Source organism: Ascidiella aspersa, chromosome 3 (genome assembly GCF_963924565.1).
Source record: "Ascidiella aspersa chromosome 3, kaAscAspe10.2, whole genome shotgun sequence".
In the NCBI taxonomy this organism is placed as follows: domain Eukaryota; kingdom Metazoa; phylum Chordata; class Ascidiacea; order Phlebobranchia; family Ascidiidae; genus Ascidiella; species Ascidiella aspersa.
In genome coordinates, this window is record NC_139449.1 from 30536690 (window position 1) to 30559990 (window position 23301).

At 36.4% G+C, this 23301-nt stretch overlaps 1 protein-coding gene and 1 non-coding gene across 2 annotated transcripts in view; both read right to left on the minus strand.

The window, feature by feature from the left end:
- Positions 1–23301, minus strand: part of LOC146161536 (F-actin-uncapping protein LRRC16A-like) — a 65472-nt gene that overhangs the window by 40138 nt on the left and 2033 nt on the right. The window contains exons 2-21 of the mRNA XM_083385188.1: positions 21627–21777; positions 19174–19330; positions 18070–18192; positions 14260–14360; positions 13771–13821; positions 13592–13651; positions 13000–13124; positions 12410–12575; positions 11390–11463; positions 10719–10794; positions 10223–10311; positions 7997–8166; positions 7297–7415; positions 7133–7210; positions 6227–6303; positions 5932–5988; positions 4580–4619; positions 3698–3768; positions 3406–3478; positions 464–586 (exon numbers count right to left, since the gene is read on the minus strand). Of these exons, the coding sequence (XP_083241314.1) occupies positions 464–586; positions 3406–3478; positions 3698–3768; positions 4580–4619; positions 5932–5988; positions 6227–6303; positions 7133–7210; positions 7297–7415; positions 7997–8166; positions 10223–10311; positions 10719–10794; positions 11390–11463; positions 12410–12575; positions 13000–13124; positions 13592–13651; positions 13771–13821; positions 14260–14360; positions 18070–18192; positions 19174–19330; positions 21627–21777 (1981 nt within the window). The remainder of the gene's footprint in view (positions 1–463; positions 587–3405; positions 3479–3697; positions 3769–4579; positions 4620–5931; positions 5989–6226; positions 6304–7132; positions 7211–7296; positions 7416–7996; positions 8167–10222; positions 10312–10718; positions 10795–11389; positions 11464–12409; positions 12576–12999; positions 13125–13591; positions 13652–13770; positions 13822–14259; positions 14361–18069; positions 18193–19173; positions 19331–21626; positions 21778–23301) is intronic.
- On the minus strand, positions 17354–17426 carry Trnak-uuu (transfer RNA lysine (anticodon UUU)). Its single transcript has one exon. It is a non-coding gene; the product is annotated as a tRNA-Lys (tRNA).

The window sequence follows — 23301 nt, forward strand, 5'->3', positions numbered from 1 at the left end:
AAAAAGCTAAAATAAATCTAGTTGTCCAAGTCTGGCAGCAACCTTAATATTACAATAAAATTAACAATAGTTTACTTATTGTCTTCATAATTTGCATTAATCCTCTTGTTTGAGTAATTGTGCATACTACGACCGAAAAAATGCATCAAAATATTCTTATTTTTGCATTATTATTCTTATGTTTTTTTAAGTTAAAAAAAGAAACCTTTGTAGAATTAATACATCTAATTAAGATAAGCCAACAAACGACTTTAAACAAGTTATCAATTACCAAACAAAAGGGAGTAAGTAAAGAAATGTCGGCCGAGTCGAACAGATAATTTTCTTAACGTAAACAAACGAACCTTCACCCAAAAGTCGATTGTCCGTATGGCGATAAAAACGACTTTGCCGATAAAAGCCGCAAATTCAGCACAGTGCTTCGTATGTTAGGAAATAAAATAATATCGAAAAGTCCACGAACCTGCAGCCATCCGAAGAGGTTTGACATCTCGTTGTCGAGTGAGTTGTCGGTAAGATCGAGGCCGACCAGGTTTCTGTTCGATCCAATCCCAGTTTCGATCGCTTGACATCCGAGCATTTTTAACTGGATGAACGTAGGATTGCTTGTTAGAGAAGTGCAATAAATATTAAATTTTATTTATCAATTTGGAGCAGAATGGTTGGAGGTTGTAGTAAGACGTAATAAGAATATAAAATCCCATAGAGAAGTAGGTAGCATTTTCAACGTTTCGAATTTCTCTTTATTTTTGGACATAGTATTTCATTTTCAACATAGTCTATGTATAATCAAAGTGTTCTTTCGAATAGCAAAATCTGCCTGAATCCGCATGGTGAAAACAAACGATTCTGGTTGCACATCAATGATAAAGATTAAACTAAGTACAAAACTTAGTTAACCGAAAATTAGTTTGTTTATATGTTACAGAAAGATTCTGTAACATATAAACAAACTGATTTTCGGTTAACTAAGTTTTGTACTTGGTTTAATCTTAGTCTATGTATAATCGTTTATTCTTTGTTTTCTCTTTTTTTGTTCAACTAATGTAGTGTTAACTTTGGTAAAATTCGAAACGGCAACAGAATATAAGAGAATAATGTTGAGTTAGATGAGGGTATATAGAATCCACGGCTATCGACAGCATTGTTTAAAATAAATCATGGTGAGTAAAACTGCTCTCTCTGTCCTATTGCAATGTTAAATTCTGCATAGCATGAACTACTCTAATTTTTGCTTAAATATGCAACCCAATGCATTGACAAAAGATTTTATAATTCTATAAAGTAGCAAACCAGTATGGCAGAAAGCTGGCGACTTGGCGACTATGTCTGGCGAAGAATCAGACGGAAAACCGAGGAAATTGGTCCAAAAAAAAAAAAAAATTGAAACGTGTGCACGTTCTACACATATTCAATCCAATATATTTTTAAAATGCTAAATATGTAAAATTGGCAGGACCATTCTGAAAAAGCATGAAGCACGTTGTTTAGCAGGGAAAAGCCAGTGTTTGGCATCAGGGGCGTATCCAGAAATTTAAAAAGGGGGGGTCCCGAATTTTCAACTTGGGGAATTCCCCGTTTTTCCGTCTGACGTTAATGACGTTATAAAATAGCGATTGTGATGACGTCATAAATAATACCGCTTAGTGTGCAATTGTTAACTTCTTGAATAAATCGAAAACAAGACCGTGAAATATATGTGATTGATTTTGGTAGATCCATGTACGGGACCACGCTAAATTACAAGCACGTCTTTGGCCACCTTTAATACTAAACGAAGATCGTTTTCCCGGGTGTTATTCGATTAGCATAACATAAAAACGCCAATTCAATAGTTCTAAAATCAGTGTTTTTAACCTTTTTAAGTAAGTTTTTAACCTTTTTAAGTGACCTGACGAGCAAAGCGAGCGCGATTTTTTTGGTATAACGGCATTTCTTTTAATTTTATTGCAAGTTTGCCCGCGACGCACTTGGCAGCCCTCCACGGCGCAACGGTAAAGCAGCGCTGATCTAGTTCAAAAGATAGCATTAAAATGTAAACAAAACGGATGCAGAAAAGTCATTCGCGCGAAGCGCGAAAAAATTTTTCGCACTTACGTAGTTAAAATAGTCGAAAAGTATATGAATTGGTAAACTGCGAGAAACATCAGCACCGCCTAACTCGACGTTAAAAGCGAGAAAAGGCGGAGACTGCTTGATTTATTGTTGTTAATAGTCGAACACACACTTGCTAATCAGCCAACCTGAACAAATAACGAAATGCAAGAGAAAAAATATCCCGCGTTTACGGTCGACCAAACAAGAAACGAAAAACGGCGTTTTGCGCTCGATCTTCGTTTTGCACTAGCTTTAAGACGCGTGAGTCGTGACCCAATTACATTAAAAAACACGCAGCTTCGGACGGGGAGTTTAAAAGTTGACAAAAACGAACAAAAAAACGATATTGTCACTCACGAAAAGGGGGGGTCCGAACCCCCAAACCATCCCCCCCCCTGGATACGCCACTGTTTGGCATATAGATTGTTTATTAGTTTAAAAAGTGCTAAATTTTGATAGAACTGTTGTGTATTTGCAGTTTTACTTGATTAGGCAGGTACTTCTTTATTGAGTTAAAAAAGCAAACATGATAGTCGCCATTCCTGTTAAATAGACAGGTATGACATTCACATGGGCATTTCAAGGATGTACCAGGCCATGCTGGTCCATCTAACTAAGGCCTAAACTATATTTTTGGCTGTTTTAATTATATACGCAAAAAATTTTCGCGCTTCGCGCCCAACATCGGCCTCTTTTAGCCTTTGTTGTGTCTCTGAAGCATATTTTCAGCGAAAGGTACTATGGCATGTTGCAGCTCACTGTGTGACTTAATTTTCGGCAAACAATTTCTATTAACTTGGATTATAACACAACGTTTTTTTTATTAAAAATTTTCCCCAGTTCTAAAAAAAAAATTTTTTTCTCCCAGTTTTAGGAAGTTGTTTCTCGCTTTACAATTTGATTTTGAGCTGCAAGTGTGCACATGCTCCAAAGTTTACTCCAAAACAGCTTATCTATATAACAGTGTTAGAGTAAGAAAATCAGACATGTTCACCCCCAGTTCCACAGGCTGTACTTATCTCATATGTATTTCTTTATGTCACAAAAAAATTGTGCGCCTTTAGCGCAACTTTTTGCTAATTCATTTACCACTTAATAATCCTGTTTATCGCCTAAATATGGCAAGGTTGATAAATTCCTTTGACGAACACATCATGTAAGTTTTGGGGCACGACCAAAAAACCGAAGAATTTACGCCAAAAATGCTTGTCACCAGAAGGCTGGCAAGATTTTGCCAGCCAGGTAGCAAACAAAATGAAAAGCACAGTAATCTACAAAAAATATAAAAATCAAAATTTAGGCAAATACCTCGCAGCTTGAAAAGTTGATGAACACTTCCAATCCAGGAGTTGAGTTTCCAAGAAGACCATCCATTACGCTCCTGAAAACGTTTAAAAAAAACAGTTTAAAATAAAGCCGATTAGACGGTTTAAAAATCTCGATATACATATAAATAAGACATTTTATAATCACATCCTAAAGATATTTTTTCCATTCTCTAAATTAACGCCCTTTTGGCATTCAGGTTATATATGCGTCTTGAAGAGAGCGGTGCTATTGCATTAGGATGGAATAGGTAAATAGTTTCGTGGTAACTTACTTCACTGCCTCGGCTGGAAACTTTATGTTGGAGAAGTCGATGGTTTGGAGAGCTGTGGTGTTTTTGAAGAACTGAATACAACAGTTATAGGGTTACGTTAAAAGGTGTGAGCAAATAGTAACGAGACAAGCAGCCCAGCAATATGACCAAGATCAGTGACACTCCAATCGCGTATCTCAAGGAATTTCAAAGTGTGTCGCGAAACTTTTTACTTCGGAAATAACCTATTTGTTTTACAAGTAGACGTCCGTAGGCAAATTGCATAGACCACCTACCCATTGCATAGACCACCTAGGGTAATTTGCCTACGGTGGTTGTTAACCTTTTTCGCTTGGACCGGTAAAAATACAAAAATCTCTAGACAGACCAGTAACCAGAAATTTCGAAGGAATAATTATTTACTTAAACAACTAGGGAACGGCAAAAACTAATTTAAAGCCAGAGTGCCACCAAATAGTCTGGGCGTTTGTGTCCTGAGCACACTCTTACAAAAGGGGTTCAACATACTAAAATAGAGCTTGAATGAAAGAAAAATGCATTATACGCCTTAAGTTGGTAATAAACATGGTTTCCAGCCGACATTTAAAGAAAACTTTTTGGCGGACCGGCGGTTAAGAACCACGGTACTAAATAACTAGGGTGTTTTGGTATTAAACATATTACGTTAGCGTGGAGTTTGAGTGTCAAGGTATAATAATCGTGTGGTTTTGGAGAGATCGCACCCCAATTTATTTCATGTTTTTAAGGTGAGTAATCTTAAAAAAACTTCGATACCCACTGACTTCCACGCTTAAATCAAAAAACGAAATGGACAATATGCGTACAATTGTTACCTAACTTCAATGAACCATACAAACATAAAAAAAAACTTGTGGTACCCACCTCCTCAAAAGTAGCCGGCAGCTGCACGTCCTTGTGTTTCCTATATTGAAAATAGGCGTTAAAGACTGTTTTACAAAGCAAGGTAGTTGTCGTATGGGCCGTTAAGAATGGAAATAAAATTGCGAAATAAAATTGCTGATATAATGATCATGCGTTATGCGAAATCAAAGAAAGACTGTGGGAAAGTAGGTTTAAGGTAATGTTATATGTTTACGTTAGATATGAAGATTTAACTAAATATGAAAGGTGTGTCAAACCAACTTTAGCTATTATGACATACGTTATGATAAATATGACTATGTTACATGATAAATATAAATACTTGCAAGATTTATCGGTTAACCCTTGCAAACTTAAACGTTGGAAAAATAATAAAAAATTTAATTAAAAAATAATACAAAACAAAAGGTTAAGGAAATCGATGCACAGTCGAGAATTTGCAAAAGTAAATGTGCATGCGGCAATCGGTGTGCAAATTGGACGTAATGCACTTGCAATGCAATACGATTTAACAGGGGCGGATTTTATCATTCCACGCAACTATTGTTCTAAAAAAATCATTCATTACGAACAACAAATTGCAAAGTAAAATAAACCCGATTTGTATGAAGCGATTTTAATAACACGAAATCAAGTTAGCAGATGGCATGTTTCTATCATACCTAATGGATCTAATTTGTATAAAGCTTTTATTATGGACAATTTCAAATTTCCCAACAGGCGTATAAATACATAAGATTACTTCAGCCAACTATTTACCGTTTTTATATTTACGTTTTACAAACATGTAACCCGTTTTGCTTTTTTATGCAATGCAATTTGTTAATAAAAAAAATTTGTTCGCATGAGGTTTCGAACTTTTTAGGAGGATTTATAAACTTACTGTACTTTCCTATGAAATTACATTAACTGTCATTTGACATTTCGCATATATTTTTAAATCGTAGTAGCGTTGAAAATGACTCGACTTTAGTGCACTTAAGTCACTGTTTTCAAATGACTTGACTTAAGTCTTTTAGACAATGACTTTGGTTGAAACGAAGTGATTTCATTAAGCATTTTTTGTTACAATTGAAGAAATGCAATATGTCATATTAGTATCCAAATGGTAAAAGGGTTAATCCACATGCACGCTAGCAAACCTTAGAAGTAATATAGGGTTATGCTACACTTCTAAACCGTCAACGACAAATCCAAACTAATTGGAAAACAAATGCACCAAAAAAACTCTACCTCAGCTAAAAGCAACTAAAAGAAGCACGGTTAGAACACACACAAGTAACACACACCAAGCAACGCTATATCACGCAGCGCTACGCCAAAAAGGCATTAAAGGGTGCTTTTAGCTAAACCTCATTTTCGAGTAATCTTCCTCCAGGAAATGTGGGTAACGCTGTCCCGCCGTCGTCCTGACAACACACAACCCACCAACGCCGGTTACACATTTTCGGCAGAGGTAAAATTTAAGAAAAGCGCAGAAAAACAACAGGTTAATTTTATTTTCCTTAGAAAATCGTCCGATTTTAGAGAATTGCAGTTTCGATTTTCATGTGGACGTTCAAACAAACAAGGAAAGCGCAAGGGCGAAAGAAAACGACACCGCTTAGAAATAAACAGACAAACAAAAATCGGTCACGGTTGACTTACTTTCCGAGGAAATGGTTTCTTGAAAGGTTGACAACCTTGAGGTGCTTCGTGCAGCCCTTAGCAAGCGCGCTGACGTACTAAAAAACAAAATATTTTAGTTGCCCTAAACAAATCTAGTGTAAATAAAATGTGCCGGCAATTGAATACTTAGATTTTCGTAAAATGTTTCAATTTTGGGATAAAACCAGCTCCTTAAAGAAAGTATTAGATTTAATTTATAATTAAGTTTGCTGATGGCAGGTTATTCGAACATATACTGGTAAGAATAAGTTTCTATAATTCTATTGTAAAGGCTTGAGGGCAGTCAGCACAAAAAATTGAGTTATGCCTAGTGTCTACTCCAGCGTTTCTCCAACGGTGCGCCATGGAAGGCTACTAGGTGCGCCGCGAGCAAAAGGAAAAACCATGTCGAAATAAGTCCAAAATTAATCGGAATAAGACTTTAATGGACAAAATAACGTTTTTAGTCTCAAAGGCTGGAAATCCCTTTAAAGATATGCAACTATAAAACCCATATATTAAAAAATGCAGGCAATTTAAGAGAAATATCGGTACACCTCAAAAATTTCGCGCTTGCTTCGCTCGTAAGGTGCGCCGCCACGTTTTCATACGTCTCTAAGTGCGCCCCCAAGTAAAAAAGGGGAATAAACACTGGCCTACTTAAAACCGGAAAAATCAAAACGTTAGCACACTAAGAGATGGTCAATAAACTTTGAAAGCAAGCGAAATACCAACATTCAAAAATTAACGTGTTGCTTTTGAATATCGATCCAAAATTTGGGCTCTTATTATTATCAAACCTGGGTGAATGCTCGCTCGGTACATATAGAACACAATCACTCTTTTTCGACAAATATATATCTTTGATTTCATATTGTTATTAAAGACGTCAAAAAATATACTAACCATTTCCACTGAGCACTCAGTTGCTGAGAGGTCCAACTCCACTATGCTGTTCTCTGTCGACAGAAAGTTATAGAGACCCTGCAGGACAAAAAATGCGCCAAGCGCAGAAGTTGAATTAAAAAACGTCAAAACAACTTGTGATTAAAACAAACAATTCATCGTACCTCGGCGTCGTCGACTTTTAGGCAGTTTCCGGATAGGTTGAGGTGCGTGAGACTTATCATGATGCTGGCGCTGGAACGAAATGCCTGGCATAGACCGTTCACCCCCTTTGCGGTGAGACCTGCGCGAAAAACAGAAGCGGGCCGTCAGCAGGTGGATTTGGCGGGCGGGTGCTGTGCTTTGTGAATTGCAGGCTCGGCGGTAACGAGATACTACTGGTTTTCGTCTGAGTATTGGACTGAACTGCTGATGCGTTGCGTTTGGGGTACAATGCACATTTTCGCCTTTTGCTTTTCTGGGTATGTTCCGCGTCAATATATAAATACGTTCCGCTTCAATATTATAATTCAAAATCGCAAAGACATATGGCCTTTATAAGTAATTTTACAGACAGATTTATATCTTATTAAAAGAAAGTTGTGTTATATAAACCCCTTATTAGTAAGGGTGAGAATCTCTCTATTTAATTTTAATAGCATTTACCGTTGACTTGGTGAGTATGAAATGTCGCGTATCTATCTCGTTCTTAACGTTAAACTGTTGTTTTATTTACAATGTACGTAAAAACTACACATTTTTGAAACTTGTCGAAAATTTCCGTGGAATTTTTGAAAACCTATACAAAGGTACCACACAAAATGTCTCCAAAAGAGCAGCGAAAACAAATTTAGACGAACAAAAAACGCATTTTTATTGACCCACCGGCTCTTGAAATGTTGAGTTTCTGCAGGTTGGCGTGCTTGATGACGGGAAGAGCCCCGCTCAGATGAAGGAGTCCCTTGTCTTCCAGGGGATTGCTGGAGAGGTCGAGGACCTGTAATCGGCTCTCCTTGTTCTCAACCAAGTTGCTGGCGAGCCGCTGGGCAAAGTCCCTGGAAAATGGTTTGTGTTATAAGGACAGATGTTTTACAACCGCAGATAAATTCGATTATCACGTGTTGATCTTTTGTTATTTTAACTATTGGCAGGCCTGAAGTTGTGCTACAAATCGTGGCGATCCAAACGTAACGCAATCATATTTTGAATGTGGCTGTATTGTTTAGATATAGACGTTAGCGCCCTTTAATTTGATAGGCACTCAGAAACAGATTTTCACCAATATGTAAGATCTAATAATATAATAATAATAATTTCTAATTCAGCACCCATGCTAATAATAAGGAAAAATGTTTCAGAACCGCTGATAAATTCAAATAAAACGCGGTGATTTTTTTTAAATGTGGCTGTATTTAGGGATGTCCGATAATATCGGATCGGGTCCGATACTCGATGATAAGTGGTAGTGTTGTAATATAATATCGGTACTTGTCCGATACTAGGCTGGCCGATCTGAAACCAAATTAATTTCGGAAATTTTAGCCATGATTTAGGATCCCACGCATTGAATTAATCTTGAAATGTTATTTTTTTAATCAAATGGTAGGTTAACAACTGGCGGTAAGTGAACATCTTAACGTAAAAGCGATTTTTTGACTAAATACCCAGCAAAAAGGTCTTTAAACGCCATTTTGCTTGTTTGAGAAATAGTAATCACTTGGTATCGCATCGAATCGCGAAAGTTTTGTCAAACATATAGGGCAGTGCTTTTCAACCTTTTTGTTGGAGTGGAACCCTATGGAAACATTCCACTGGCTCGAGGAACCCCAGTTCAATAATTTCACTGGTTCGAGGAACTCCAGTGTAATAAAAACACCTCAATTAGCTAAAGAATTTAGAAATTGCGGAACCCCTGGACTGTACAAGCGGAACCCTGGTTGAAAACCACTGATATCGGATATCGGTATCGCAATAAAATATCAAGTATCGGACTAGCTGTATTGTGTACATATAGACGTATTTTTAGCTAATTCGTTTATTATAAAAAAGGGCAAGCATCGTTTGAAGCATGTCAAAAACTAAGATACGCAAACTATTTTACACCCGTATTTGCAGGAAATTGTTAGCGAATTATGTGTTCACATTGCCTAAAAGTATACAAGTTATGAACTACAGTCACCTTGTATCAATGCAAAATCCACTAAATTAGATTACCTATTAACCGCAGTTCATACAACTTGAAACATTAAAGGCTATTCTAATTCTGCACCCATGCAAGTTAAAGAAGTACAACCCAGTAGCCTTTTACTAGCGCTTAGTACGACCAGGTGTGACAAAAACGGATTTGCGTAAAAATTACTTGATCGATGAAACGCATAAATTAATCAACAAAAAAACTTCCTCTCAGCGACAGATGCGAAAAAGGTTTCCAAATAAAAGTTCGTTTCGGTATTGCGGAAAGGGCTTATTGCAACTATGTTAAGTTTAAATAAACCTCATCATTCGAACTATTAGCCTCGAATCACCTGGAAATAACCCTGTGTTTAACTAGTAATAAGTGTGTTGAAACATCCAGAAAAAGGCAGTAAACACGTGGTCGTTACAGTGATGGTTTAATTCAGGTTTGTTCAACATAATTTTACTGTGATACGAGATCATAAGAACTAAACGACTTTTACAACAACCGTCTTAAATATCTGTTGTCCAATATATTAAAAGAAACATTCCAATAATGGGACACATTAAAATTAGGTGGTTGTGGAGATTTCCAAACAAGGAGTGGAAAAGGTGTTTGATTAGAGATTTGTTTACACATGGTGTATCCCTGTAACTTGCGGCTATCGGCCACTTGAAATATTTCAACTGGCATTTGTTGTACTTGATCTATTAAATAAAATTACAGCACAAATGCCACACTAAGATCTGTTGTATTTAGTCGATTCTATAAAATCCCAACACAAAGAGGGCTTTGTGACAACCGAGTAACATGATTTCCTTAAGAAAAGCTAAAAATGGTAGATAACATTGGTTCTGTTGACTTGGGACTTATCCACCTTCTACTGATTAACTAATGGCCAAGTCAAGTCACTTAACAAGACAGCAAAAACCTACCCTTTTATGCCTATTCCTTCCAGCACAATTGATTTGAGGTTCTGAGAGTTGCGGGCAGCTTTCAGAATGAAGTCCAGGGCGTCGTTTCCCTGTAAACAAGTGAGAGATGAAAACTGTGATGGCTGGATCGGAGCTGTAATGGTGTTTACATGACAAGCTCATGACTGTGGTAGAGGTGTGGCCAATATAAAAAATTCCGATACAGTAAGTCTGTAATAAGTATCCCTAACCCCAAAGTTGCCTGACTGATTGACTTCCAATGTTAGACAGCCTTTAAGTATAATATAAGATAATATTTCTAGTAAAATAGCTAACAACTTTTTTAGGTAACGTTTTATGTCGATTATAGTCACTATACAAAAAACCTTAAAATCACTGTTTGCAGAAATAACAAGAAAACGTTTACTCTTTTTTATCCTAGGCATGCAAAAACATACAGTACAAGATAATAACAAGTTTTAGGTTACAAGACAAGTTGTAACAAAAAAATTCTTACCAATTTAGTGTTTCTGACAATTAAACCTTCAAACCATTTGTTGTAGTTGAGTACAGATATTATCGGAATGATGTCTCTGCAAAAAAACACTTTTAAGTCAATTTTCACTTTAACTCTGGTAAGTCATTAAAAAACAATTTGGTGAGGTCCAAATTTGGTGAAAACAAACTACATTCAACAGAAAACACAGGAGGTGGCTACATTTATGTTTTTTTATTTTCATTATGTTAAACTTAACAGCTAGCATAGTTCAATAAGGGTTTTAACTAGATTGCAGTAATCCCTATCAAAGCCAAACCTAATTGGTAATGTTTTTTTGATATTATGATATTAACGTTACCATATTAAAAATAGGAAACTTCCAAAACATACATTATACAATGTTTTTGTTTTTTGTTTACAATTCCTACAATGATTGCATAGTTTGTACTGCAAATGGTACATCTTAATATAACACCAAACATGGCATGTTGTCATAAAGGTGAACAGTGTTATGATGACAGATGGATAATAAATCTTACAGGCAAACACAGCCTGAAACCCAAAACTGCTGTGCAAGCAATAAAAGGGTTGCATTACCACTAGGACCAACACTGCGTAACACACTAAAGCAATTTAGATAAAGATCTCAAAAACAGAACTTTTAATATTCTTTTAAACAAGGCCCTTACCTTGGATCTGGTAGATCAAAATCCTTTAAATTCAATTCCTTGCAGTTCTGGGACAAGTAAATTGTATCCACATCCTAAAAAAGAGGGAGAAATTCCTTAGGCATACATGATACCAATATAGAATAAACCACAACATACAAATGTTTGTGGGTAATTTGAAAACAATTTCTACAAAGACAAAGAAGAAAAATTGCCAAAAAGATAACCAGAGAAAACAATGTATTAAGTTCAAACAAAGGAAAGTACTTGCTTTGTGCAATGTAATATATTGCCAAGCTTAAGTTGGATTAAACTAAATTACCATTCATACAGGGATTTAATGACAAACAAGCATTGTCAGTTGATCTCACACTAGTAATTAAATACTGACAAAAAGAAATTCACCACCAATTATTAACTTTGGTAAACAATTTTCGCACATTACTTTAGATACATGATTTAGGAAACAAACTACTGCTATTACTGTAGCCAATTACTTTTGCCAAAAATGCTTTTAATGTTGTCAAACACTCCTTTGTTGACCAACAATTTTAGTGATCCTGTGACCAGATAATCCTTTTGTGGGTTTCATATTACAAACAACTGATTACATCAGGATTTTTAGGAGAGTTTAAGCAGGCAAAATGAACTAGCCTATGTTTATTCATTTTACAGATATAGCTTAAATGTAACATAAATACGATTTAATATAAGACATAAGCTCATTATTATAAGCCAAAATAAATATGCATTGCTGTTTTCAACATAGAACAGTAGTACTTAGTACTGTGCTACACACATCTCTTTTTAACATGATACATAACATTTAAAATTCGTCATATAGCTTTACTAAAAATAAACCCAAAAAATTAGCAAAAAAACTGCTTTAGCTGTTAATAAATGATATTATTTTTTTCTTGAACAAATATATCACAGAAAACAATCTATTAAAAGCTAATATAGTGTGCCAGTTTGATATGATATTAAAGCTTGTATAGCTTGTTGCTTAATTATGCAAGGGTTGATTAAAACAGCGCTTACCCATTCCACCTCTTCTCGTATAGGACACGACAGAAAGTTGCACACGCAACGGTACATTTCCGAGAAGTTGCCACATGGACCGGGTTCACTCTGGTCAGCTTGATTTAGCATTTGCTGGATTAGCTTCTGCCGACTTAGGGGCTCAAGGGAAGCTTTTAAAATCCGACTGAAAATGGCAAAAAAATCCGACTGAAAATGGCAAGTCACATTGCCATGACAGGAAAATAACTATGCCAGTAGCAGTACTTATACAATTACTAAGGCTGTTATGAGCACTAAGCATTTTCTATGTTCAGTATATGGTCTTACTGTTCAATTACTTAACAAATTCATTTCTGCGACACAACATGAAATGTAGCTGTGCTGTATAAACCTATAAACAGGTATTTGCAAGGCTATTCACACGAAAATAAAACATATGTATAACATGCAACTATTTTTACAAAAAGCAGGCGTTGCGACAGTTAAACTAATAAGAAAGCATATGAATCATTCTGGTATTTCTGTAAAAAGATTAACAACTTTGGGACTGATAAAAAAAATGCACGATTATTGTGTTATTTTTGCAAGCACAAATGGAAAACACTTACGACAGTGGGACAGATGGAAATATTGTACGGATTGAGAGTGCAACCCTTCCGATGATGTGATCTGCATCATCAGTTCCTATCATTTGCATGAAGTAAATCTTTGAACTGTGTGTCGACAGAATAAGCTGTAATACAAAAACAGGTTTGCCTAAATGTTTTATGGCAGCTCTTTGGAATCTGCCATTTGCTATTTTATGCATTACCTTTGATCTGTAAAACAAATACTGACTTTATTTGCAGTAAAAGGCAAACAAATGTGATCTTTATTAGGTTTGATCACAAAACGTGTTTTAACTAGCATGGATATTTGCTAGAGTTTGGTTTATATACCTTTAATTTGCATATTAATTTAGTGTAATGCTAAAACCCAGATTATTTTGATCAAAAAATGGGTAAGTTGTTTGTTGTACAGGAAAAATTATATCATATTACTGAAATATCGGCCAAAATATCATTTACCGATAGCAATATATCAGTAGAAGCCAAATATCCGCCGATTTATTGGTAAACCGATATATCTATTTCTAATATTTTCATTAAAAAACCCAAGCATCAACATATAAACATAAAGTAAACAAAAATTTGTAGCTACCCTGTCTGGTGTTGGGCTATCCATTGATTTAATTTCCAGGAAGTGAAAATCTGCTTCAAGCTGTAATACACATAAATCCATTAAACCCGGCAATAAAAACACCTATACACCAGCATAAATATATAGCTCGCTAGATTTTAAGAGTTATTTATGCAAATAGAACTGGTGGTAACACTGACCTTAAAAGGTGCTTTGACACCCAAAATTTGGCATCGATATGGTGTAAGAACCTGAAAATTGATGCAATAAATTATTCATGCTTGTAAAGACAAATGTGCCTTTGGTTAATCTACAAATCACCTTAACAAAAAAAAAATTAGACAGCAAGACAAAATAAATGTAAATACTCCAGGCAGAAAGAATTGGTCTATTGACGAGAAGAGACCAGATCATTAGAAGATGACATTTCAGAAGCAATACAGGAAGTAATTCAGAAATAAATTTCAAACACTCACAAGTACTAAGAGAACTTAGGTTAGGAACCCCAAATCACAAAAAGTGAACAAAGTTTTAAAATTTAAGTGACATTTAACTACAGTTTATTGCAAAAATAATAAATTTTAAAACTTAAAAATAAGAAAAGTTGATTGGAAATGGACTATATATATCTTTTCACTATGAATTTATCCATATGTAAACAAATAAATGGACAAAAATGCACAACATACCAACACTTTGGCATCCACTCTGTCTCCTGAAGGTCGCTCCAGTTTGACCATCTTTTTCAAGGTCACTATGTTTTTGCGCCCAATGACATCACGAATGCCCTCTGCGAAAAAATATGTTTTAAATCCCAAACAAATATTTGCAATATATGGACAATTCTATGAGATCCTTTGGTATCCAAAGTACAACAGGTAGCAAAATTGAGTTAAAACGTTTGTTCAGGTGAAGTTATAGTTAAATCATTTTGAACTTTTTCTTAGTTGTTTGTATGTGTTCTCTGCATTTCGTGGCTGGGCATTATTGGGATGTACACTTAAATCACTAAATCTGGTGAAATTACTATGCACACGCTGCAAAATGCAAAATTTTACTATGTTTGCCTTGTTTAGCATTTAACTATTGCAAAAAAGATTCATATCACACCTGCAACATCAGTGGGAAGAATACTGGAATTCTGAGACTTTTTGCTTCTCGACATTTTTACAGGTTTATTTGTGCAGCTGTTCAACTTGTTTAAACTAATTCTTACATGTTTTAACCAATACAATCAGATTTTGCTGTAACTGTGGAAAAATCCTGTTAAAATGCTTAAAGCTAATTCGAACGACGAGCGTATGTCTTAAAATCCAAACTACTGCATAGCAGACTAAATATAAATGCTGGCATATACGCTTTTAACACATAATAATCTAATAGATAATTTAACGGATGCTACTTAAGACGTGATAGACCCACAACAACAACAACACAACACTGAAAACGTCGAATCTCAAAATCGTCTCGAGGTGTGTTTTACATACAACTGCCAGCGTAATGGAATTCCTTTACACAACGCACATTTCCACAGACAAATGTATCGCCTTTACTTGGAAGAAACACAACGTCAAAACAGGATTTCCGCAAAAAAACGCGTCACGAGATTTAAAAGCGACACGAGACGCCATATCACTTTCTAAAACGAGGAAATATGTGCAACTTTTTCGTTTCGATTAGTTATTGCGATTCGGTCGGCTACACCTGTCCGTCAAATCACAAGAGACCGTGACCAAAGTAACGTTTCTGCACGTATTTTATGTTAGTTTCTATTTTTCCACAAATCCTACATCAAAAACGTATATCTTAGACTTAGCTCACCTCTTTCCGCACTATTAGATGGGAAACAAATCATTAGACATTTGATCGATGGTTAGATACAATAATACCTACAGCTACCATCATGATTTAGGGAAGCCCAAAATTAACCTGGCAAACGTTATTTCTTTAGCACATAAAATTCCCCTAAAGTATTTTAAAACATAACATTTAAAAGCCACACAATAGAGTACAACAGCACGGCCTATTCTCTCTTTAAGCCAATGGGTTCGAAATTGAAGTTACTTGAGTTATTAGAAAATTTTCAAATACCTAACAAATATGTACACATAAAGAACACGGCAAACTTTATTCTTTTCTTTCTAAAACGAAAATATTATTAGTGACAACAATAGCGAATCTCACGTCTTAACCTGATCGATTATGTCAAGCAAACGCTTCTACGCTGTGCGAACGCACTGGACACTTAAATCCATCAAATTGTAGGTGGCGTTTTTTTTGTTGAAAAGCAGTCAGGATATAGGTGTTAAGAAGCGCTCGTAGCAATTCAAAATCATCTTGCTGGATAAAACCAAGACCAACATCTGACTAAGATTTGATATTAACCCTTTCTTTGAAAAAAATCTGTGGAGCGCAATGTCACAATTCGTGTAAGGTCAGCATTGGATTTGCTAACACCATTTAACGATGACTTGTTTTTTAAACTAGAATGAACTCAAAAGCAGAATAAGGCATGACACCACGGCCCTGGCATATAGGTTATATCTGCGTGACGTCAAATGATTAAAGACCAGAACTACAAATCAAGCGGCCCGCGTTCACGACATATTCCCATATACTACTATTTTAAATAAATTCTGGCTCACTAGTGAATTGTGCGATCACAAAATCCATCAAAACTTAATTATCTTTCTAATCGCTCTTTGTTCATTTTCAACAATCTTTTTCTTTTGTTCATTTTTAACCATCTTTCAATAGCCTTTGTTGCCTGCGAAGTTGTTTATGCTTATTGCAGCCCTTGTACCATTGGGAGTTGTGCAGACCTCTTATAGACTGTATTTTTAGAAATCATATATCCGCAATACTAAAAAAACTCTTGCTTATATGGTTGTTGTATTTACCGACTTTACGATGGTAATAATATAAGTCGAGAAGCTATAATATTAGCATTGATTTTTGACCTAAACCTCATTGACTAACGACTTAACTTACAAAGGCTTTTGCAAGATATTAGATTAGGATCTTATTTAGGCCTAATATACGTCTTAAACATAGTCCATATGTTTATATCGCACCCTTGACTTTTTACTTCAAAACAATCTATAAAATTAACCCATCCAAAATTGCTTGCGTAAGTACGTCTCGTGACTTAACTACGTCAATTATGAAATGATTTTACTGATATTTCCTTTTCACGGTAGCGCATAGCAGTGTGACATTACTTCCAACTTTATAGTACTCAGGATACAAGTGAAATTGTAACTGACATGCCGTCAAATAAAAACATGAAGGATTGCTTTGCACATGCGTTGGTTGCAGCTGGGCGAAAAACGTCGTGCGTCTAAAACGCATCACCGAAACAGTAAGTTTTGGCAACTTAACGATATAAACGCTTAGTGTGAATCGATCACATCCTTGTAATATGCACTTTGTATTGGAAGTAACAAATTTCTACCCTAAAACTTTAACAAAATAAACGGACTGTGTGGTGTCATTAGGGTTACTTTTTTTTTTTAAATACTGGGTTAAATGTAACTTTGTGACGTCGCGTTTTGACCTCAACGTTGCAGCGAACTAAACAAGAAATAGGCCTTAGAATTAATATTTTCGATTTAAATACATTATAGTGTGGTTAAGGGTTAGGTTCTTTGTTTACAAAGATTTATCCTAAAAATGGAAACCTAAACCTGTTGTTAAGTAGTAAAATATTGAAGACTACGTATAAAATGAAAACAAAAAGTTTGCAAGGGTAAAAATCTGACCGAGCAACAAAAACAAAAAGCGCGCCCGATAAGGGACTTGAACCCTTGACCGTTGGATTAAAAGTCCAACGCTCTACCGACTGAGCTAACCGGGCTGACGAAAACTGGCTTCGTTTTTCGCTATTTGAAGACTGGCGCATGAATTAGCGTGTTTATGGAATGAGCGGCAAAGTGGGTACTGGGTATATGGGTGACAAAGCGAGAATTTTATTTCCTGATATAGTACTTACTTTGTGGTGTATATCTGCAAAGTGCTGACTAGCTTGAGTTTCGTTAATAGTGTCATTACGCAAAAGTTTACTCGACTCGATTTTAAAGTTGGCACGAATTGACAGTCATTACGATTGAAACCTTGTATGATTCAGTTTAATCGTGTATTAAAACTTTAGACCACGTAAAATTCCCCTAAAGCATTTTAAAACAAAACATTTAAAAGCCACACAATAGAGTACAACAGCACGGCCTATTCTCTTTTTAAACTTAAGCCAATGGATTCGAATTTGAAGTAACTTTGGTTATTAGAAAATTTTCAAATACCTAACAAATTTGTACAAATAAAGAACACAATAACTACGTTCTGCAGACAGTAATAAACTTGACAAAGCAGCCACCAGTCTTTGCGACCAGAATAGTATGCAAATACTCACACAAACTTAGCTTTTTAATTTACATATTCGCACGTCATTGAATCTATCAGCAAGGAAATCAACAAAAGTCAGTGCTGAGAAAGAAAGTTACCTTCTTGGCGTATGGGTGCCGAATCTGTTATCATTCCCTCGATCATACTGACTGTGTCGTCGAATGGTGAAGGGCTGGGCATAACTTCGTTTATACGTAGGTTGCTGCTTCGAAAATTGCGATCTAAAAGTAAATTAGAAACGTTATCTCGGTCTTTGCACAAATCGATGAATCACTTGGTCCTAATTGCCACTTTGTAACTGAAATTGCACGAAATAGTAAAACAGAGCCGCTATTGTTATCATTAGGGCCGTCCAAAGTTTTAAGAAGGCTACAATAATTGTACAATACATAACTATGCGTTTTTTTCTAAAGCAGTGGTGAAAGTTAGCCATAACGGTAAAACATGTTCTTTTTTTTACGAGGCCATTCGCCATCTCGATGTATACCAGTGTTCCTCAAAACATAGGTCGCCGCTTAAATTGGTTACGTATAGCTTACTGTAGTAGTTTGGGTTGGCCAAAGTCGCTATTTGAATTGGGACGTTATGCTTTTGATAACATGTGTGTTTTTAAAATACAGTAAACACGCCATGGCATGCGAGGATACTTTGAGCAACCAATATGTCCGTAAAACAAGATAAAACAAAACTACAGGAAATTAAAGATTAGCACAAAGTGCAAAAAATTAACAATTACATTGTGGGTAAAAATACAGCACGGTTTTAAACTGTAATTCTTTAACGATTTTTCTTTCGACGCCGTTAAAAAAGTTTGTTGGACTTAAGACGCACCAAGCGAAATAAATTTTAACTAAAATTCGTACACGAAAGCAAATTTATTATTTTGTTTGTTAAATAAAATCAAAATACATTGGCGGGAGATTCTAATCGAAGTAAGTATATGCGAAGTCTTCAGAAAATTAAAACTATGAACCAGGGCGTCGTGAACAAAAGATTTAAACTTCTAGTCTAAAACGATAGAACTTTCTAAAACTTGTTGAGCGTTTAAAGGTGGCAATCGCACCCTCCACATTTTCCCTGATTTACCAGTGCGGGAACAGCAAATTTTACAGCGCAAACGGGCTGTTGGTGTTGCACAGCTGCGCAGCATCAAAAGTCACTGCGTGGGTCCACTGGGTCGTATATATGGTCACTACACTTACTGATGCTTATAGTGTCATCGGCGGGTCGCTTCTTCTTTGGCGAACGAAAGCTGAACTTGGTAGAGTTTCGTGGCGAGCTTGGACTTCCGACGGCGAGGTTTTGCATGGACTCCGCCCGAGCGCCGATTTTACGCTTGTCGTTCCAAAATTGTCCAAACTGTTGAGGGGACAAACAGCATATGGCGTAAATACGACGAAAACGAAAAAGCTGCGGCGCATGCAGGCAGGTCATGCAAGGCATAGGTGCCAGTGTGCCAGGTGCAAGGGCGTGTACTACAGTTTGGTGCTGCAGGAGCTGCAGCGCAGAGAATGCGATTTTTAGAAGCTATGCGTTGATGCAGAGAAAGAAAAAATGACTTTCTTGGGTGGAAGCTAAGAGTGTGATTTTCGAAAAGATTTTGGAACAAACATCAGTGACAACCTTGAATTGTCCGAAACTGTGTTGATTGGTTGTTTTTTTTAGGCATTATATGCTTTATATACATAGTTTATTAAAAAAAAAACTAAAAAAATCAGGATTAAAGCCCTTAAAGTAGGCAGTAGGCTATAATAGTCGCTATTTGATTAAGAATAAATAGTTGCGATGCCCGGATAGCATGTCTGCTAGGGTTCTTGAACGTAAACAGGTAAACTAAAAAAGGGCGCCGAAGAACAAGTTATTATTTACTTTTGTTTCGATAAGCGTCAACGACCCAATGCAAAAACGACACTCTAACCGACAACACGCAAGCCTCGCACACCTTACTGGCTGCGTGTGTCCACAAGAATGACAGTAACTCCCCCGCAAGAGCAGCTTCCGGGAAATGAAACGCTCTCACTAGCTTTGCTCGAGCGCCGCGCGCACACCCAATCGCCCATGTTGTGGATAACACAGCCTATAAGATTATACTAACGCAAAGTGGAACAACCGCCGCCCATGTAAGAAACACTTTGCTAACACTTTAAAATCATACCAAAATCTGAGTGCGTAAATAAAGTAGAGCAGATTCTCTGCAAGACCTTTGAAGAGAGCAAATTAGCTTCTAATAATAGCGCGTAATACCAAATCGTCAAACGAATTATTAAAAGTGGGCCAAAATAGTTGTTGCATAAGTGACCTCTATTCCCCGTGCGTGCAAATATCAAAAGCACTATTACCAAAAATAATGACAGAAAAAAATGCATTTCAGGCGATTTGATTTTGTTTTTCCTTCTATATTTTAACTGTGATGCTCATACCAGGTAAGTTTTAGGGATCACTGTAAAATTAGTTTCAGGTAACAAAGTAAATGTAATTTACTATAATCATTTGCGTGATAGTTCAGGTGCTGTTAATGATCTCAAGTGAGCCAAAAAGAGAGACGAAATGCAATAATTTTGATATCATAAATCGATTAATTTTGGTTCGGTGTTTTTTTGAAGATTATAAACATTTGAATAAGCGTTATTTTGGATGGGTCACATATTTTCATATTTTTTGTAAAATAAATAATCAAGCTTTTCCTCGTGTTTTGTCCTTCATTTGTTAGAAAGCAAATAAAAATGTTTTATCATGATTTTGTGACAGGACGTTTAGCTTTCTGAATGAACGCTTATCTTTTGTGAAAGAATAAAAAAAGATTAATAATTTCCTTTTCTGGAAATTGTTTATAATATTGCAAAAAGTTACTTGCGGCCATGCTTGTACATTCAACAAAACATGTAGCAAATTTGCATAAATGCTTTATACAAATACCGTTTTTTAAATGCAAAACAGAATGAGCGTTTTAGCAAACATTTGAAAAACGTCACTATCCTGTTCTTGACACTTTGTCAGCGCTATTTAACAAAAATAAAGGTTTTGGAACACCCCATCCATGAACTCTTAAGAACTAAATAAAACAATCATGTGATACTTAGGGCTGTTGTACTTGTTTTTGTCCTGTACGACAAGACGCTTCCTCGCATAGTAGTCGGTATTGCCTTCCCGGCGTCACCGAGACTTAACTTGGTAGCGCTTGAAGTAAGTCTTGTTTTTTACAACTTTCACAAACCCATGTCAAAGCGATAAGTAGGTTTTCACAAGGACACAGTTCCAGGTAGCCACGGTCTTGAATTAAACACATAACCTATACCCAGAAATATAACAGGCAAGCTTTCTGTATGAATCAAACTGTGGCGGTTTTACGAAAAACTGTTAAACGCGCCGATGAAAATAGGATAGTACCCCTGTCTCTTTCGTTGCTTATAGCAAATAAACAGCTTTTAAGGGTTGTCAATTTCTGTAGTGGTATACTGTACTGACAACGTACTTTTGCAGTACAGTTTATACCATTTAGGATAATGAAGGCGTTCGACTAAATGCATTGCAAATGCTGCAAAGCTTAGGAGGAGCAAAATTCTAATGCAAATATAAACACCAAAATTTAAAACCAACCTTGGGTAAATAGCAACCCTAATGCACTACAAATACAAATTTAAGTTCTATCCCTTACCCGAACGGTTCCACTCTTATTGATAGAATCGCCCTGATCGGTGGCGGCCAACTTTATCTCGCGCTTCAGGGTTCCGCTCAGGCTTAGGGTGTCCTTGCTGCTTCTGGGCGGCGGAGTCGCTGTCGACACGGATAAAGTCGGCGACTTGGTCCTGCGAGCAAAACGGAACAAAACTCAGAGTCACCGCGCTTGGCTTTGTGCTGGTTCTTAGCAGACGGCAACTTTTTTATATATGCGCGCTATAGGGCTCTTACATGGTTCCTGCGTGCGCTGACTGGTAGCTGCTGCCTTTACCGATCGATCACCGCACGTTGTCGGTCCTTGGCTTGGCTGTGGTGGGGAACCTTACGTCTTTGCTTGATTGCAAATCAGTCTTTTTTGTTTATTGTCGGCGAACTCATGTATCTTACGCGACGAGTTTAAATGACTTTTAAGAGTTTTTAAAAAATAAACTGAAGTTTGAAACGTTATGTTGAAAATCTGGTTTGAATTTAGTGGTATTGGTGATGTGAGTAAAATATTAAATTGCAAATAGCATGCCTTGCGTGACGTTGAAAAGATTAGTTCAAAAATACACAATGCAGAAATGTTTAAACGCTGATGTATAAGATTCAGAATATGTTTCGGATCAAATTCCCAGCCTAAGTTCAAGATTGTAAAGCGACTACGAAAAAAATCATTGCCTTCCCTTGTACAACAGATTGCAGAAAATTTAATAACAAAGTCTAAGGCGCACCCGCATAAGCTATAACCCCTTATTGCGGACTGTCCATAAATTATTAGTATCAGCTATCCCAGGGAAAGTGTTAACCTCAACATAATCGACTTCTACGTTTGGGTATTGTGTGATTTCTTACTTAGATTATTTCGAAAAAATCGGAGTCGTTTCCAAAAAATCCTAAATTAAACCTATTTTATTTACGAAACATTGTCAGATCTTATAACTGTTCTATTTTGCACTGGTTCTATTACATCTTTGACGCATTCTCTAGCTGCAAACATCTGTTTGTACGAAATATAACTTCATGACCAACTTCGAAACGCAACAATTAAACAAGCACTTGCATCCCATGTTTGGCTCTTTCATCTGCAAATTTATACACAACTTAACACAGCAAGGCCTATTCGCCAAGGTGTAAACAATAATAAAGCAATGCGATTGTGCTCTCATTCTTTTACAGTCTGATGATTAAACTTACTCCGGTATATGAACTTTAATTGAGGTCGCTACGCGCGTTTAAATCAACGCGAACTTGCTTAATACGGGTAACTGGTGCGCAGTGTAAATCTAGGTGTCGCGTTCATTGAGTAATGCGGCGCAATGCAAGTGGACTAATAAGATTCGCGCAGGTTTATGTAAAGTTGGTGACAGTCAATCGGTGGGACAATGGTGTTTAGGTCTAAAAGTGCAGCGCGCACTCTATATTGGAGTCAAAACAATGCGCCCGCCCGCGCGCAAAAAGATATTCGAAACAAAACAAAATGGATGACTCATCGGTACCAACCGGTTATGACGTAACAAAAGCTACAACTGTATGTGCGGTTCTAGAAAAGCACGGGAACCGCGACAGTGTCTTTCAACAACAATCACGTCTAAAGGAGCCAACACGGCAAGGTAAATGGAAAACAGTTGCCAATAGACCTTAACTATTTTCCTTGCTGCACACCTTTTGAA